Source organism: Engystomops pustulosus, chromosome 9 (assembly GCF_040894005.1).
Source record: "Engystomops pustulosus chromosome 9, aEngPut4.maternal, whole genome shotgun sequence".
NCBI classification, from domain to species: domain Eukaryota; kingdom Metazoa; phylum Chordata; class Amphibia; order Anura; family Leptodactylidae; genus Engystomops; species Engystomops pustulosus.
This window is the reverse complement of record NC_092419.1, coordinates 401,767-415,943: the sequence shown is the minus strand read 5'-3', so window position 1 is coordinate 415,943 and position 14,177 is coordinate 401,767. Positions and strand designations below refer to the sequence as shown.

Below are 14,177 nucleotides of genomic sequence, written 5' to 3'. Positions count from 1 at the left end.
ACCAGTAATACATGTGGCCCACTGTTTGTAGAAAGATAGATAGATAGATAGATAGATAGATAGATAGATAGATAGATATCCTGAATGATATAGGTTCTCATTTTTAATACTATTGCTCTTTTGTCAGGGTTATTTTATATACATTTTTCATAGAACCTTAGTCGGTTACTAGTCTATGGATATTCAAGTTTGGATGAGGAGAAATCCCCCCCAAAAAAATTTAAACTACCATATGTCTATTGTCTCCTTTTTTCAGATCCAAAAACATGGCAATGAATCCAAGTCCTATAAACCAGACTATGGTGCTCTACTTTATTATTAAAGGGATATCAGATGTAGCAGAACTGCAGCTCCCAATATTCCTCCTGGTTCTCCTGATATATCTTGTAACCCTTGCTGGAAACGTGACCATTTTTCTACTAGTATGTTTAGATCATCACCTCCACACTCCCATGTATTTCTTCTTGGCCAACCTGTCTATAGCTGACATGTCTTCATCGACAATCACTCTACATAAAGTTCTCCTTACCTTCATTTTGGGGAATGATGCGGTTTCCTTCCATGGTTGTCTTAGCCAGGTGTACCTCTTTGCTTCCATTACAGGCCATGAACTTTTTATCCTGGCCGTGATGAGCTATGACCGGTATGTAGCTATATGTAACCCTTTGCGGTATCACTCCATCATGACCAGTGGAGCATGCATTCTTTTAGCTTCATCTTGTTGGCTGTTGGGTTTCTTGTTAGTCATTCCACCGGTTGTTATTGTATCTGGCTTTACCTGTTATACATCCAACCGTATTGACCACTTCTTCTGCGACCTGGTATCCCTTGTGAAGTTGACCTGCAGTGATACCTCGATACTGGAGCTTCTAAACCTCACTGAAGGACTGATTATTTCAACCCTCTTGCCCTTCATTTTGACTTTTGTACCCTATGTCTTTATCATTTCAACCATAATCAAGATCCCAACCAGTAGCGGGAGGCAGAAGGCTTTCTACACATGCTCCTCACATCTGACTGTAGTGACCATTCTCTATGTCATCCTGACCTGTCAGTACATATTACCGACCACACTGAGCATCGCAGACAAAAAGTTCTTCTCACTTTTCAACACAGCTGCTGTTCCAATGCTAAATCCACTGATCTACAGCCTAAAAAACAAGGACATGAAGTCCGCCCTGAGACGGTGGATGGCGAAGAGCAGAATAACATTTTATTAAGATGGCAATGAACAATGATATATGTGTATTTACCGCAGTATGGAATTATTCTTACGTGATGTTCACCATCAACTTCTCATCTGTTATCAAAATTCTGTTTTATATGTTTTTCCACAAACTATTTTAGAATATACTGTACAATAAAAAAATATATTTTACACCACAGACTTTGCCTTCATACTGTATGAGTGATGGTAATGTGATCCCCCTACACTTCCATGTGAATAATAGGCTGATGGTCAAGGTGCAAGTTGCAGCCCCGGAGCTGGATGGTGGTACACAAAGAGTATAAAGGTTATTTTGACAACGTGTTTCAACACCGTATTGGTGTCTTCATCAGGTCAGAGTCTGTAGTTATGATAAAATAAAATAAACAAAGACACATGTAAGAAGGTTAATTAGTAAATTGATTAGTAGAGCTTAGCAAAGATTAGCGAGTGGCACATAGATTGAAACATTGAGACAAACATATGGGGCCAGATTTTTCACTTTAGTGCACTTAATTGAAGTTGCTGCACCTTTTTTCTGGCGCATTGTTGCACCCGAATTATCACACCCTACAACCATCTGTGAGGAGTAGATTTTAGGGTCATATGAATCACTTGTGATTCCCAGCATGTCTTGGCGCTTCAAACTAAATTAAGGCGCAAGTAAGGCGCAAATGGTAAATCTCACTGAAACTATCACATGAGCAGCAAACTGTGGCCAAACAATGAGGAGACCCTCAATTCCAAAGCTTACCCCAACGCCCAGGACATCTGCACCTTCCACAACCACTGGCACTTTGCCAAGAGCCTCCACATCATTAGCTCCAGGCCCGGTGTCTGATGTAGCATCTTAATTATTACCCACTACCAATATTACAGAAGAGTGGAGTGTGGATTCCCCTGGGAGTGCACTGGATGCAGTTTGTGTTCTGACTTGTCTGAAAATACTAATGTGTATCTTAAGATGTTAATATGTTTCCAAAGTATATCACAAGCAGATTGAATTTTACAGTACTGTTTAAGCCTCTGTTCGTGACCTCTTATAATATTAAACAGCCAAGGTTTTGGTTTTTTTAACACCTTCGTGACTGAGGGCCTGAGTGATTACTTAAATTACACTATTTACATTAACGCTTTAATTTTTAATTTTTTTTGGCATTTATATTTGTTTTTATGACCTGTAAAAATTGAACCTGCACCTCTTTTTTCCTTATTTAATATTGTCTATACCAGTGATTTTCAACCAGTGTGCCGCGACACACGGTCGGGTGTGCCGCGGGGAAAGTTCCCCAAACTATGGTGCCCCCTGTGTTTTGTTTCCCGGCAATGCGCAGCGATGCGCAGTCACAGCTTCTTACAATGTAGGAGACGTGTACAATAACACATGAAAGCTTTGAACCTCGCGCGACAAAATGACGACACTGAGGCCGGCGCATCATCCTGAGAGCGGAGAGACTCCCGCATTTGCCCACCGCCAAGGTAATGGCCACCAATAACGCTGACTATATGAGCTTTTGCCTGAGTATATGAACTGTTGGCAGAATACTCAGCATATGAGCTGGTACTTGTAGTACTCCAGCAGTATACTGCATATAACAATGAGAAATACTATAGTCATGAGGCTGGAGTACTACAAGTACCAGCTCATATGCTGGGTATATGAGCCTCATGGCCTTAGTACTTCTCATTGTCCCCCTTTATATTGCTGTATATGAGCCACATAATAATCAGCACCATATACTAAAAACAGGGAGTAACTGAGAACTGCTGAGGAAGAGCTTCGTGTGTGTCTTTCCACCATTCCTGCCAGGATATCCCTTGTGTTTATCCAAACAGGCCCGGGTTTCACACTGAGTGAGTAAAATAAATTTAGAATCTTTATTATTAACTATATGTATAATATGACTCTTTTAGTGTCATTTTGTGCTATTTTGGTTGGTGGTGTGCCCCAGGATTTTCTAAGTATAAAAAGTGTGCCGCCGCTCAAAAAAGGTTGAAAATCACTGGTCTATACTAATGTTTTTAAAGTGTTATACAGAATCATTTTTTATTAATTTATTCGCAACTATATTATAAATTTGTCCACTATTATTCGATCACACTTTCCCGTGTTCATATGCTGAGGGTGCATATAGTCCTGCAGCCGGAGGAGGGCGCACTTCAAACGCCTTTGTCTCCTGAACCCCATGAAGTCCTATGAAACAGGAGACTCTACCCTTATTATTAGCTCATGATTGTGCATTGATGCTTCACAGACCCCGAGATATCAAGTATTGATCCAAAATATGTAATTGTCTTGTATAATTTTAATATATTTTTCTGGTTCAGTGAAGCCTCATTACACAATACATACATTATATTAAAGGGTTGATCTTTTTAATCAACCTCAATTTTTTTTTCCGCCTGGTTCAGGAGATCGCCTGGTCATTAATATACTGTAATGACCTTTATAATTCTCTTTTCTGCACCTGGAATGTGTAATTATGACCCATGTAGCCCTGTGGTAGTCGTGAAAGGGTTAATGTATCTTTATGCTACATTGACATCAATGTTTATTTTCGGTCGTCTATTAGGTGCAGTTGGTCAGGTATAAGTTAGTGTGACCACAGCCTTACACTATCTTTACCCATTCCCTTGATGTACTACACATGGCCAAATGTTTTTATATATAATAATTAAAATAAATAAAAATGTATTCCTTGTTTCTTCTTTTTAAGGTTGCAGCTAATTTTGATGTGTTATTTGGTCGTTAATCCGCTAAAATTCCCCGTAGTACGAACAATGCTATTTTTTCAAAAATTTGTCACCAAATCAATTACCTTAGATTTTAACAAATGGTTGTTTGTAGAGATGAGCGAGCACTAAAATGCTCGGGTACTCATTATTCGAGACAAACTTTTCCCGATGCTCGAGTGCTCGTCTCGAATAACGAGCCCCCTTGAAGTCAATGGGAGACTCGAGCATTTTTCAAGGGGACCAAGGCTCTGCACAGGGAAGCTTGGCCAAACACCTGGGAACCTCAGAAAAGGATGGAAACACCACGGAAATGGACAGGAAACAGCAGGGGCAGCATGCATGGATGCCTCTGAGGCTGCTTAATCGCACCATTATGCCAAAATTATGGGCAACAGCATGGCCATGACAGAGTGACCGAATGAGGCTAGATAGCATGTAAAACATCCAATATTTGACCCTGACACTATAGGGGACGGCATGCAGAGGCAGCGGCAGCAGTGGCAGGCTAGAGAGTGTCATGGCGACATACCCTAAATGGACTCAGGCTTCACCAAAGGAGGTGAGCAAGAAGCGCTGAAATGATTTCTTATGTGAACAAAAGGTTGACGGTATATTTAGTCGATAACACAGCATGGTGGCGACATAGTGACCAAGTTTCATAACGTATCTGGTGAAACACCCGAAAAATTAGCCTGACACAGCTCTTTTGATAAGGGGACGACATGTGGAGGCAGCCATGGAGACGACTTCCATGATTAAGAGTGACAGTATGGGGCATTCATATTGCGATGCTATGATTGAAACTTCAGGTCTCCAGCATGGCGGCGACAGATGGGCCGACTTCCACTTTGTATCTGGTGAAACACCTGAAAATTCTGCCTTACACAGCTTGTTTGATAAGGGGATGATGTGCTGCATATCCTCTCGTGCTCCAGCGTCTGGGGTATAGAGAGTTGAAATGAGACATTGGTGGACGCTGTGGAGGATTGTGGAGGCAAAATGGACAGGAAACAGCAGGGGCAGCATGCATGGATGCCTCTGAGGCTGCCTAATCTTGGGATGGAGCTGGCGGTCCACTGCCAGGCGAGCTTCCGCCTGTCCAAGCCCCTGTCTCTCGGCTCCTCCCCACCCAAAATGGGCCTGGGGGCCAGAAGCGTTTACTTTGAAAAAATTATCATTTTCAAAGCAGGCGGGGTCGTTTGAATATTTCACCTAGGAATAATGGAATAGCATAGTGGTTCTATTTCTAATTGTTTTTTCGGAAATGGTTCCATGACTAAGAGCGACAGTATGGGGCATCCATATTGCGCTGCTATGATTGCAACTTCAGGTTTCCAGCATGGCGGTGACAGATGGGCCGAGTTCCACTATGTATCTGGTGAAACACCCGAAAATTCTGCCTGACACAGCTCGTTTGATAAGGGGACGATGTATGGAGGCAGTTAGAACTATGTTAGTTGGATCTTGGGATGGAGCTGGCGCTCCGCTGCCAGACGAGCTTTCGCCTATCCAAGCCCCTGTCTCTCGGCTACTCCCCAAACAGCACTTCTAAGAACCTTTTGTATAAGATCAAGTGTAGTAGCGTTCTTATAAGTTTGGGTTATGGCGGGTGAGGGGAATGTAAACAGATGCGCAAGAAGCGCTGAAATAATATCGGTAAATGATAAAAGTTTGCCAGTATATTTTGTGGATAACACAGCAGGGTGGCGACAAAGTTAACAAGTTTGATGTGGAAGCCATGAAAACAACCCAAAATTCTGCCTGACACAGCTCGTTTGCTAAGGGGACCATGTATGGAGGCAGCTATATGGACGACTTTTGGAGGCAGCTATGGCGATGACGTGTGGAGGTAGCAATGGAGACAACGTGTGGAGGCATCTAAAAAGACGACGTGTGGAGGCTGCTATGGAGACAATTTAATTTGCCTGTATGTGGCAGTCCAAAAAAGTTTTCAAACCAGAGGAGCAGGTAGGTGGTCCTCCAGAAAAATTAAATAAATTGAGTGCCTGTATGTGGCACTCCCAAAAATTGTTTAAAACAGAGGACCGGGTAGGTGGCCCTCCAGAAAAATTAAATACATAGAGTACTATAGCTAGAGCCAGTTGGCCCTGGCAAAAAATAGCCAGTTTCCTCTGCTTTAGTGTACAAAGAGGAGGAGAAGGAGGACAATGAGGAGGAGGAGTGCATACATTATTCAGGTTGAGCTTCTTTCACCTGGTGGAGAATGGAAATCCTGAGAAATCCAGGCTTTATTCATCTTGATAAGCGTCAGCCTGTCAGCGCTGTCAGTCGACAGGCGTGTACGCTTATCGGTGATGATGCCACCAGATGCACTGAAAACCCGCTCGGACAACACGCTAGCGGCAGGGCAGGCAAGAACCTCCAAGGTGTACAGCGCCAGTTCGTGCCACATGTCCAGCTTTGAAACCCAGTAGTTGTAGGGAGCTGTGTGATCATTTAGGACGATGGTATGGTCAGCTACGTACTCCCTCACCATCTTTCTGTAAAGATCAGCCCTACTCTGCCGAGACTGGGGACAGGTGACAGTGTCTTGCTGGGGTGACATAAAACTGGCAAATGCCTTGTAAAGCGTACCCCTGCCAGTGCTGGACAAGCTGCCTGCTCGCCTACTCTCCCTCGCTACTTGTCCCGCAGAACTACGCACTCTGCCGCTAGCGCTGTCAGAAGGGAAATAGTGTTTCAGCTTGTGCACCAGGGCCTGCTGGTATTCATGCATTCTCACACTCCTTTCCTCTCCAGGGATGAGAGTGGAAAGATTTTGCTTGTACCGTGGGTCCAGGAGAGTGAATACCCAGTAATCGGTGCTGGAATAAATTCTTTGAACGCGAGGGTCACGGGATAGGCAGCCCAGCATGAAATCTGCCATATGCGCCAGAGTCCCAACGCGCAAGAATTCACTCCCCTCACTGGCCTGACTGCCCATTTCCTCCTCCTCCAACTCCTCTTCTTCTGCCCATACACGCTGAACAGTGAAGGACTGAACAATGCTCCCCTCTTCTGTCTCGCCAACATTCTCCTCCTTTTCCTCCTCATCCTCCTCCACCTCCTCCGATATGCGCTGAGAAACAGACCTAAGGGTGCTTTGGCTATCAACAAGGGAATCTTCTTCCCCCGTCTCTTGTGACGAGCTCAAAGCTTCCGACTTCCTGCTGACCAGAGAGTTTTTTAACAGGCCAAGCAGCGGGATGGTGAGGCTGATGATGGCGGCATCGCCACTGACCATCTGTGTTGACTCCTCAAAGTTACTCAGCACCTGACAGATATCAGACATCCACGTCCACTCCTCATTGTAGACTTGAGGAAGCTGACTGACCTGACTACCAGTTCTGGTGGAAGTTGACATCTGGCAGTCTACAATCGCTCTGCGCTGCTGGTAAACTCTGGATAACATGGTTAATGTTGAATTCCACCTCGTGGGCACGTCGCACAACAGTCGGTGAGCGGGCAGTTGGAGGCGGCGCTGCGCTGCCCTGAGAGTGGCAGCATCTGTGCTGGACTTCCTGAAATGCGCACAGATGCGGCGCACCTTCGTGAGCAAATCAGACAGATTGGGGTATGTCTTGAGGAAAGTAAAATAAAAATATAAAAAATAAAAAAAAGTATAACGCTATTGTAGCCCTAAGAAGGGCTGTTGGGTTCTTGTAGAATCACTCCTGCCTAACAGTAAGCTAATAGAACACCCTAACGCTTTCCCTGACCAGCAGCAGCTCTCTCCCTAGCGGCATCCAGACACAGAATGATCCGAGCAGCGCAGGCAGGGGCTAGTCTATCCCAGGGTCACCTGATCTGGCCAGCCAACCACTGCTATCTACGTGTAAGGGTACCACGTCATGCTGGGTGGAGTGCAGAGTCTCCTGGCTTGTGATTGGCTCTGTTTCTGGCCGCCAAAACTCACAACGGCGGGAGCTGCCATTTTCTCGAGCTGGCGAGTATGTTCGCTCATCTGTAGTTGTTTGTATTTTTATATTAAATGCATCTTTTTTTTGGTTAATTATTATTATTATAACTTGCAGGGACAAAGGATGTTGATGATTTAATCCCCCCGAGACTGGACAATAATCCACCAAACCCCTCACCACAATCACCCACTCTTGTTGATGCTGATGTGCCACCGATTTCCAATCAAACTCCAGTTTCTCAAATCTTTAATGATGCTCAAAAAGTTTTTTGGGGAAAAATATACATCTTCACACAGTTCACTGCTTGTGGCCCTAATTAAAAGACACAGGCTCGATTTATATGCGGAGTGACGCAGCGCCTTTCCGGCAGCTGCGTCGCTCCGTTCTAAGCAGTGACACAGGCGTCATGACGTCACGGCGCCTGTGTCACTGTGCGGAGCCGCGGCTCACAGAAGAGCCGGGTGAAGACGGGAGCCGCGCCGAGGGAGCAGCTGCCTGCAGGTGAGTGTGATTTTATTATTTTTCATGTACTTTCATTAATTATATGTGGCTGATATGTGGGTGGGGAGGTGTCATGTTATGTACTGTATGTATTTTATGGGGCTAGAAAACGTTTAATACTGGGGGGGATGCTATATATATTATATGGGGCTATAATTAGTTTATACTGGGGGCGGATGCTGTATATATTATATGGGGCGAGAATAATTTTATACTGGGGGGCTGTATATATTATATGAGGCCAGATTCTTTTGTCCTGGGGGGGGGGGGTTATATAGTTATATGGGGCCAGATTTCAGCAATTACTAAGCTGGGGGCTGTATATGGGGTACAGTATATTACTAAGCTGGGGGGATGTATATGGGATACAGTATATTACTAAGCTGGGGGATGTATATGGGATACAGTATATTACTAAGCTGGGGGGCTGTATATGGGATACAGTATATTACTAAGCTGGGGGGCTGTATATGGGATACAGTATATTACTAAGCTGGGGGGCTGTATATGGGATACAGTATATTACTAAGCTGGGGGGTGTATATGGGATACAGTATATTACTAAGCTGGGGGCTGTATATGGGATACAGTATATTACTAAGCTGGGGGCTGTATATGGGATACAGTATATTACTAAGCTGGGGGCTGTATATGGGATACAGTATATTACTAAGCTGGGGGGATGTATATGGGATACAGTATATTACTAAGCTGGGGGATGTATATGGGATACAGTATATTACTAAGCTGGGGAGCTGTATATGGGATACAGTATATTACTAAGCTGGGGAGCTGTATATGGGATACAGTATATTACTAAGCTGCAGGGGCTGTATATGGGGTACAGTATATTAATAAGCTGGGGGATGTATATGTAGTACAGTATATTACTAAGCTGGGGGGATGTATATGGGATACAGTATATTACTAAGCTGTGGGGATGTATATGGGATACAGTATATTACTAAGCTGGGGGGATGTATATGGGATACAGTATATTACTAAGCTGGGGGATGTATATGGGATACAGTATATTACTAAGCTGGGGGATGTATATGGGGTACAGTATATTACTAAGCTGGGGGGCTGTATATGGGGTACAGTATATTACTAAGCTGGGGGGATGTATATGGGATACAGTATATTACTAAGCTGGGGGCTGTATATGGGATACAGTATATTACTAAGCTGGGGGGCTGTATATGGGATACAGTATATTACTAAGCTGGGGGCTGTATATGGGATACAGTATATTACTAAGCTGGGGGCTGTATATGGGATACAGTATATCACTAAGCTGGGGGGCTGTATATGGGATACAGTATATTACTAAGCTGGGGGGCTGTATATGGGATACAGTATATTACTAAGCTGGGGGATGTATATGGGGTACAGTATATTACTAAGCTGGGGGGATGTATATGGGATACAGTATATTACTAAGCTGGGGGGATGTATATGGGGTACAGTATATCACTGAGCTGGGAGGCTGTATATGGGGTACAGTATATTACTAAGCTGGGGAGCTGTATATGGGATACAGTATATTACTAAGCTGGGGGGCTGTATATGGGATACAGTATATTACTAAGCTGGGGGGCTGTATATGGGATACAGTATATTACTAAGCTGGGGGGCTGTATATGGGATACAGTATATTACTAAGCTGGGGGGCTGTATATGGGATACAGTATATTACTAAGCTGGGGGGATGTATATGGGGTACAGTATATTACTAAGCTGGGGGGATGTATATGGGATACAGTATATTACTAAGCTGGGGGATGTATATGGGGTACAGTATATTACTAAGCTGGGGGATGTATATGGGATACAGTATATTACTAAGCTGGGGGGCTGTATATGGGATACAGTATATTACTAAGCTGGGGGGATGTATATGGGGTACAGTATATTACTAAGCTGGGGGGATGTATATGGGGTACAGTATATTACTAAGCTGGGGGGCTGTATATGGGGTACAGTATATTACTAAGCTGGGGATGTATATGGGATATTTGGGGCTATAATTATTTTATACTGGGGGGGATGCTATATATATAATTTGGGGCTATAATTATTTTATACTGGGGGGGATGCTATATATATAATTTGGGGCTATAATTATTTTATACTGGGGGGGATGCTATAGATATTATTTGGGGCTATAATTATTTTATACTGGGGGGGATGCTATAGATATTATTTGGGGCTATAATTATTTTATACTGGGGGGGATGCTATAGATATTATTTGGAGCTATAATTATTTTATACTGGGGGGGTGCTATAGATATTATTTGGGGCTATAATTATTTTATACTGGGGGGGGTGCTATATATATTATTTGGGGCTATAATTATTTTATACTGGGGGGGATGCTATATATATATATTATTTGGGGCTATAATCATTTTGTACTTGGGGGGATGCTATAGATATTATTTGGGGCTATAATTATTTTATACTGGGGGGATGCTATAGATATTATTTGGGCCATAATTATTTTATACTGGGGGGGGTGCTATAGATATTATTTGGGGCTATAATTATTTTATACTGGGGGGATGCTATAGATATTATTTGGGGCTATAATTATTTTATACTGGGGGGATGCTATAGATATTATTTGGGGCTCTAATTATTTTATACTGGGGGGGATGCTATAGATATTATTTGGGGCTATAATTATTTTATACTGGGGGGGGATGCTATAGATATTATTTGGGGCTATAAATATTTTATACTGGGGGGGGATGCTATATATATTATTTGGGGCTATAATTATTTTATACTGGGGGGGATGCTATATATATTATTTGGGGCTATAATTATTTTATACTGGGGGGGATGCTATATATATTATTTGGGGCTATAATTATTTTATACTGGGGGGGGATGCTATAGATATTATTTGGGGCTATAAATATTTTATACTGGGGGGGGATGCGATATATATTATTTGGGGCTATAATTATTTTATACTGGGGGGGATGCTATATATATTATTTGGGGCTATAATTATTTTATACTGGGGGGGGATGCTATAGATATTATTTGGGGCTATAAATATTTTATACTGGGGGGGGATGCTATATATATTATTTGGGGCTATAATTATTTTATACTGGGGGGGGATGCTATAGATATATTATTTGGGGCTATAATTATTTTATACTGGGGGGGATGCTATAGATATTACTTGGGGCTATAATTATTTTATACTGGGGGGGGATGCTATATATATATTACTTGGGGCTATAATTATTTTATACTGGGGGGGGATGCTATAGATATATTATTTGGGGCTATAATTATTTTATACTGGGGGGTGCTATAAATATTATTTGGGGCTATAATTATTTTATACTGGGGGGGGATGCTATATATATATTACTTGGGGCTATAATTATTTTATACTGGGGGGGGATGCTATAGATATATTATTTGGGGCTATAATTATTTTATACTGGGGGGTGCTATAAATATTATTTGGGGCTATAAATATTTTATACTGGGGGGGATGCTATATATATATTATTTGGGGCTATAATTATTTTATACTGGGGGGGGGATGCTATAGATATTATTTGGGGCTATAATTATTTTATACTGGGGGGGGATGCTATATATATTATTTGGGGCTATAATTATTTTATACTGGGGGGATGCTATAGATATTATTTGGGGCTATAATTATTTTATACTGGGGGGGATGCTATAGATATTATTTGGGGCTATAATTATTTTATACTGGGGGGGGATGCTATATATATTATTTGGGGCTATAATTATTTTATACTGGGGGGGATGCTATAGATATTATTTGGGGCTATAATTATTTTATACTGGGGGGGATGCTATATATATATATTATTTGGGGCTATAATTATTTTTACTGGGGGGATGCTATATATATATATTATTTGGGGCTATAATTATTTTATACTGGGGGGGATGCTATAGATATTACTTGGGGCTATAATTATTTTATACTGGGGGGGGATGCTATACATATATTATTTGGGGCTATAATTATTTTATACTGGGGGTGCTATAAATATTATTTGGGGCTATAATTATTTTATACTGGGGGGGGATGCTATAGATATTATTTGGGGCTATAATTATTTTTACTGGGGGGATGCTATATATATATATTATTTGGGGCTATAATTATTTTATACTGGGGGGGATGCTATAGATATTACTTGGGGCTATAATTATTTTATACTGGGGGGGGATGCTATACATATATTATTTGGGGCTATAATTATTTTATACTGGGGGTGCTATAGATATTATTTGGGGCTATAATTATTTTATACTGGGGGGGGATGCTATAGATATTATTTGGGGCTATAATTATTTTATACTGGGGGGGGATGCTATAGATATTATTTGGGGCTATAATTATTTTATACTGGGGGGATGCTATAGATATTATATGGGGCCATTATTATTTTATACTGGGGGGGTGCTATAGATATATTATTTGGGGCTATAATTATTTTATACTGGGGGGGATGCTATAGATATTATTTGGGGCTATAATTATTTTATACTGGGGGGGGATGCTATAGATATTATTTGGGGCTATAATTATTTTATACTGGGGGGGATGCTATAGATATTATTTGGGGCTATAATTATTTTATACTGGGGGGATGCTAAAGATATTATTTGGGGCTATAATTATTTTATACTGGAAGGGGATGCTATAGATATTATTTGGGGCTATAATTATTTTATACTGGGGGGTGATATAGATATTATTTGAGGCTATAATTATTTTATACTGGGGGGGATGCTATATATATATTATTTGGGGCTATAAATATTTTTTACTGGGGGGGATGCTATAGATATTATTTGGGGCTATAATTATTTTATACTGGGGGAGTGCTATAGATATTATTTGGGGCTATAATTATTTTATACTGGGGGGGGGTGCTATAGATATTATTTGGGGCTATATATTATTTTATACTGGGGGGTGCTATAGATATTATTTGGGGCTATAATTATTTTATACTGGGGTGGGATGCTATAGATATTATTTGGGGCTATAATTATTTTATACTGGGGGGGATGCTATATATATATTATTTGGGGCTGTAAATATTTTATACTGGGGGGATGCTATAGATATTATTTGGGGCTATAATTATTTTATACTGGGGGGGTGCTATAGATATTATTTGGGGCTATAATTATTTTATACTGGGGGGGATGCTTTAGATATTATTTGGGGCTATAATTATTTTATACTGGGGGAGTGCTATAGATATTATTTGGGGCTATAATTATTTTATACTGGGGGGGGGTGGCTATAGATATTATTTGGGGCTATATATTATTTTATACTGGGGGGTGCTATAGATATTATTTGGGGCTATAATTATTTTATACTGGGGTGGGATGCTATAGATATTATTTGGGGCTATAATTATTTTATACAGGGGGGGGATGCTATAGATATTATTTGGGGCTATAATTATTTTATACTGGGGGGGATGCTATATATAAATTATTTGGGGCTATAATTATTTTATACTGGGGGGGGATGCTATAGATATTATTTGGGGCTATAATTATTTTATACTGGGGGGGGATGCTATAGATATTATTTGGGGCTATAATTATTTTATACTGGGGGGGGGATGCTATATATAAATTATTTGGGGCTATAATTATTTTATACTGGGGGGGGATGCTATAGATATTATTTGGGGCTATAATTATTTTATACTGGGGGGGGATGCTATAGATATTATTTGGGGCTATAATTATTTTATACTGGGGGGATGCTAT

The 14,177-nt window shown here is 41.2% G+C and overlaps 1 protein-coding gene across 1 annotated transcript; it reads left to right on the top strand.

Annotated features, from left to right (window-relative positions):
• The first annotated feature begins 266 nt into the window (after positions 1-266).
• LOC140077454 (olfactory receptor 6C74-like) lies at positions 267-1,276 on the top strand. The gene has a single exon (XM_072124678.1). The coding sequence runs from the start codon at positions 267-269 to the stop codon at positions 1,218-1,220; it is 954 nt and encodes a 317-aa protein (XP_071980779.1). The 3' UTR covers positions 1,221-1,276.
• The last annotated feature ends 12,901 nt before the right edge of the window (positions 1,277-14,177 follow it).

What these genes read in the sequence shown, in the direction of transcription:
- LOC140077454 (XM_072124678.1), top strand. Translation starts at nt 267, where the DNA reads ATGGCAATGAATCCAAGTCCTATAAACCAGACTATGGTGCTCTACTTT.